Source organism: Nestor notabilis, unplaced genomic scaffold (genome assembly GCF_000696875.1).
Source record: "Nestor notabilis isolate BGI_N333 unplaced genomic scaffold, ASM69687v1 scaffold5073, whole genome shotgun sequence".
Lineage (NCBI taxonomy): Eukaryota > Metazoa > Chordata > Aves > Psittaciformes > Psittacidae > Nestor > Nestor notabilis.
In genome coordinates, this window is record NW_009920444.1 from 1 (window position 1) to 5482 (window position 5482).

Here is a 5482-nt window from a genome sequence, read left to right on the forward strand (position 1 = left end):
TCTCTATAAGGTATCTAGCAATGATCTGAGTGTTTCAGTCTCAGAAGATTAAGAAATGACTGTTATTCAACCAGAGCTTTCATGAGTGTCGTAGCTGGTAACGGTCTTCGCTTGCTTAGCGTGGAATAAAAGAGACCTGATATGGTTGGGGCATATTTGCCAGACTGGAGATTAATGGGGTAATGTCAATGTCCTTGTGATCCACAACAGGTTTCAAGGTAAAGTTCTGCAGGATGGATGTTAGAAATATGAACAGCTCCATCCGGGCCAGACCTTCTCCTGCACAGATGCGTTTTCCTGCAAGTGGAATATAATAAAAAGTGAGGGGAGATGGGGTATTTTTAACCACTCTTCCATGAAAGTTCGGACTTCTCAGAATGGACATGCAGCATTTTGGGTAAATAAATTAAACTAGGGGCTAAGTGTAAAGAACAATGGAAGTGCTCAGTGGGCAAAGGCAGTTTGAAGGCTTTGGTTTCTCATTTTCTACTTAGAGAGTTGTGTGGAGTTCATAAAATCATGAGCCACTAAAATCTTTAAGGAGGTCCCAGGAGGGCATAGTCTAGGATCTGAAATGAAAGGAGATCTTACCTGCAGAGAAGGGCATGAAGAAGTCACTCTTTTTAAATGTACCATTTGCATTCAGGAAATGTCCAGGATCAAATTTTTCTGGATTTGGAAATTCTTTGCTATCATGTAGGATGGGAGTCAGCAGAGGAAATATCATTGTGTCCTGAATTAACAAGGAGAGGAGAAAAATGTTAAACTGGAGACATGCTAAAGCAAAGCAGCACTGAGGATTTCCCAGAGCTGAGTAGGAGGGTAGTCAAAGTCTAACCAGTTTAAGCTGAGCATTTAATGAATAAAAGTGTGTGATACTAGTATGGCAAAGGTGGAGATTTTTGTGAATTATAATGGTGAGTCTGATTAGAGTATTTAATATTAACCAGTTTAAGCTGAGCATTTAATGAATAAAAGTGTGTGATACTAGTATGGCAAAGGTGGAGATTTTTGTGAATTATAATGGTGAGTCTGATTAGAGTATTTAATATTTCTTCCAATTAAATTACTATTTTGCTTATATTTACATGAGAAAAGGAAAAACTATAAATCCATCTCCCTCTTCACACAGAGGATGAAAAGTCCTTTTTTTTTTTTTTTTTTCCCCTGTTCTCAAATAGAAGGCATTGGACTCAATAACTCCCAGAATCCCCCTCCAAACGCAATGATTCCAATTCTGGATCACATTTCAGTGGTTTTGAAAATAAAATAGAATACAGTGAATAGAACACAGCCTTGTTTTGACAAGATTATGAACTTTCTCAGACCTTTGGAATAAAATAGTTTCTGAACTTGGTGTCTTTGATCACGGTGTGCGGGACATTAAGTGGAGTCAAATCAGTGAATCTCTGGATTTCATGGATCACAGCATCTGTGTAGGGCATCTGGCTACGATCTGCCATGCAGGGGCTTCGGTCTCGGCCGATCACACGGTCAATCTCCTTCTGAACTTTCTCTGTTAGGAAATAAGTAAGTGTTGAATGGTCAAGTCCCACGCCTGTTTGCCTAAACCTCTCCCCATTTCTACAGCAAAACTTGCTTTTAGTGCACCAAGAATATAGGAATGCACTAAGTGCTAGTATCTCTCTTCTGTGAATAGAACTTAGACTAAAACACATGTCTACACTGCAAATGCAGGTTTCCTTAGTCAGGGAACCATTGCCACATGTGCTAGTGGCAGGGATTGTCCAAACTGATCCCATGACCTGCTAAAGTTGTTATTTATTTCCTTTTCTATTACCTTGTATCTCTGGATATTTGTTGACAATCAGAATTCCATATCGCAGGGTGATGCTGGTGGTCGCTGTTCCTGCAACGAACAGGTCGAGTGCGGTTCTGCTCAGGCTCTCCACAGTGAATACTGAGTGATCATTCCCTTTCTCCTGGGGGCAGATTTGGCAGAATGTTTTCAGAATGACAAATCTAAGCAGTTTGTTTAAAAAGGAAAGTCCTGTACCCATAATGTATGTTTTTAAACACATCTAATGCCCTTTCTCAAATATGACCTTCACTTTCCAGAACACTAGTATTGATGGTACTATTACTAAATAATAGTATGAACTTTTTTTAAATATGGAAGGAACAGTGAATTCCATCAACCAGATTGATCTTTAGTTTTCCTAACTTCGGCTGGTGCTGTTAATTCTGTGTTAAAAAACCCTAGGTAAGAAAGTGGAGAGGATAGAATGAAGTTGATGTGCCAAGAAAAGCAAGTTCCACTTTGCATTTGCAAAAGCCTGGTGCCCTGCCACAGCTGAAAAGAAGCTGGGATTCAAGTGGTGGTTTTCTTGTAAGGCAACAAATCTCTAGCTCTCACATTACCTGGTCCATTTTGTTAAGAAAAGCATCAATGAAATCTCGAGGACAAGAAGGATCCCGGGTTTCCTGGTGGTGTGCTATGATTTCTAAAATAAATTTATCAACTTCATCAATATTTTTTATCATTTTTTGATGAGGCCCAGGTAAAAACTCCATGAGGGTTGGGAAGAAATTGTATAGCTGTAAAAATAAAATGATGGAAAAGCACACTCTGATTAATGTGGATACAATAAAATGTTTCCTATTAGCTATGAAAAATTCAACTGTTTTGGAAGAGTTATTATTCAACTGGATTTTAATGCCTTATATTTTATGATTTCACTGTATTCAAGGGTAGACTTCAGTTGAGCAACTTCTTCGGGCATACAATGGCAGTTCCATAAGGTAAGAAGAAACAGCAGGAATTGGTTGTTTAATTGCCTTTTTGGCTATCAGAAAATTTATGCACATTTAGGAAAACCCACTCCAGTTACATTCAGAAAATTTATCCAAATTTAGGAAAATCCACTCCAATTCAAAATGAACCAGAGTTCATTTTTATTTCTGTATCTATTAATAAAATATTTTAATCATTAACAAACGTATTCAATATAAATGTACACACCTGTGTTTGTGTAGCTTTCTGGAGCTGGTTGTTTTCTTGTAGCAAATTTATTAAAGTTAAAAATTTCTTGTCCTCATAGTCAAACCTATCCCCAAAGACAATGGAGCAGATGATGTTGGAGACAGCATGGACCAGGAATCTGCCAGGGTTGACTGGTTTCTCTGCAACAACAAAAAAAAGGTACCTTGCTTTCAGTATTTCAGACACTACAGGGAGCTTTGTATCGTCCTGAGACCCAGAGTTGTGCAGTCCTTTGAAAGCATGGCGAAAGGCTTACTCAATTTTTTCTTCTCTACTTGATGTGAACTAATTTCCCTGTATGAATTGTTTAAGTATCTCTTCTGTCCTGTTCTCAGGAGAACATTGGCCTCATGGGCTTAGTTGCTTTTCAGATGACTGATGTCGGTCTTGTGTCTTGTGAACTTACAGACTGTTTACTAGAGATGGCCTAAAGATTCCCACCAAAACTCAATGAAACCAGAAGGATTTTGCCTGAGCCACAGATTACTGCAGCCTGTTTATAAACTCTATTAGTGTAACCTCAGCTGTAGAACCCTCTCCTAGGGATTCGAATGCTTGTGATCAAAGTCTAGTTTTGATAGCACAGCTATCCAGATGTGCTGGACCCACACCCAAATATCTGTAAATGACTTCTCTGGTCACCTATTTCTTCAAGATCCACTTACTGAGAGCTGCTGGAGACAAGGCAAAGAATTGCATGATGCTTAGTTACATGGCAGTCCCCAGCCTTGTCTCCATGGCTGAATTCCACCAAACTCTTGGCTTTGGGGCCAAGCCATTCCCTTTGCCACTTCGTCTTGTTCCTCAAGCAAAACAGGTTAAAGAATGCTTTCTAACACCAGTCTCCTATATTTATCCCTCCATGCTGTCACAGTGTCTTTGACTGACCCACTCCAAGCAGTGGTAACATTTGCTATTGGAGCAGGAAGCAGGAACAGTAGCCATATGCCCACTTCTTGGGTCATAGATTTGATGAAACAGCCCTACACCCTCACTGTCTCACTGCAGGTATGCAGGGGGTCCAAGTAAGCAGAAGGTTCAGTCCTACCATGTGTGTTCCTGATCCTCTCCACCAGAAAGTGAGCTTCCTCCTGGATTCGCTCATCAATGCTCCTCTTCCCCATCCCAAAATCCCTCAGGGTGGTGAGTGCAAATCGTCGGAGGTGTTTCCAGGTCTCCCCATTGCTGGTCAGAATACCTGGTGAAGGAAAAATAGACTTCCATGAGGAAACAGGTTTTATTTTTTCCCCCCCTGAATGGGAGCTACACAGCAAGTACTCAACATGCAAAGATTCTCCTCTGTGCAGTTATATTGCAATTGCTGTGTGCCCAAAAATGTCACTTCTCTGCAGTTGTGGAGGTGACAAATTTGATCCATCTGTCAGAGCACTTGGAGTAAAACTCAGTTTATTGCCAGCTACATTAGGATGTAGATAAGAAAGTAACACTGGTACTGAATTTGTCTTGGCCACAGGCACCAAAAATTAGTGCATAACTTCTGCTAGGCACCTTCACATGGTGTAACATTATTGACAAGACCATTGATACTGTGCTATCGTACCATGGATTAGTTACTATTTACCCAGATAAATGCCATACTCAGAACTGCCCTACTGAATGAACACGTGGCCCAATCCTGAATGTGACCCTTATTGGTACAGCCTATAGTATCTCATCTTTGTTGTCTGTGGACGTTCTTCTTGTTTGTTCCTTAGCTGTGTGTATATTGTAAATATTTTCAGAAAATGGAGAATGAACCTAAGTTAGTAGAAGCACATTTGATGAGCAAACTTTCAGCCAGAATTGGAAGCATGCTGAAAATAGAAAGGCACGCAGTGAAGCCAGCCTGTGACCTCAGATAGTTCTCCAGGGGACCACTTTACTCAAGGGAACAAGTAATGAGTTTTTTATTGCTAAAAGTAGTAAATGAAATCCACCATTCCCTCCTCCACTGCCCTCTCAACTGTGTTGCTGAAGCACTGAAAGCATCAGCTTTGTGTGCTAACGTTACTGGGGACATACCTGTGCCTTTGAAGAGTCTTTCAAGGAGTGGCAGCTTGCCTCTTCCGCTGAAGACATCTGCCTGATCGATCAGAGCTTCTTTCACAACATCATAGCCATACAGCACCACAATCTTTTGTGGGCCTACATGTATTGTGAAGACAGGACCATACTTCTCACTAAGCTGTAGAAAGAGGAACACAAAGAGTAACATGGCAGAGTCCTCCCTAAAATCTCCTGGGGCCCAGACCTCTGGAAATTGGATGAGTGTATCAGTGGAGAGTCACTGCAGCCTTGTACTGAATCAGAGGAGCTGGGCACAGGAGGAGTGTAGTGAATATAGCAATAGCATCAGCACCTGGATTGCAATTCCACTGCAAATTGGAGTTCTGCCATGAAGTCAGCACAGGACTCATAGTTAATAGGATTATTGCAAATATATAGCCTTAGACTTGCACTGTATAGGCTTAGATATTA

At 40.7% G+C, this 5482-nt stretch overlaps 1 protein-coding gene across 1 annotated transcript; it reads right to left on the reverse strand.

Annotated features, from left to right (window-relative positions):
* Positions 1-115: 115 nt before the first annotated feature.
* LOC104400122 (cytochrome P450 2H1-like) lies at positions 116-5421 on the reverse strand. Its single transcript, XM_010010664.1, has 9 exons — positions 5413-5421; positions 5027-5138; positions 4053-4202; positions 2984-3144; positions 2383-2559; positions 1802-1943; positions 1329-1516; positions 592-733; positions 116-297 (listed from the first exon to the last, which is right to left on the reverse strand). The coding sequence occupies exons 1-9, from the start codon at positions 5419-5421 to the stop codon at positions 116-118; spliced, it is 1263 nt and encodes a 420-aa protein (XP_010008966.1).
* Positions 5422-5482: the final 61 nt, after the last annotated feature.

Excerpts from the sequence above, each read along its gene's own strand:
- LOC104400122 (XM_010010664.1), bottom strand. Across the intron at positions 4,203-5,026 it reads AAGACTCTTCAAAGGCACAG|GTATTCTGACCAGCAATGGG; the intron begins GTATGTCCCCAG and ends TTCCTTCACCAG. Across the intron at positions 734-1,328 it reads GAAACTATTTTATTCCAAAG|GACACAATGATATTTCCTCT; the intron begins GTCTGAGAAAGT and ends TTGTTAATTCAG.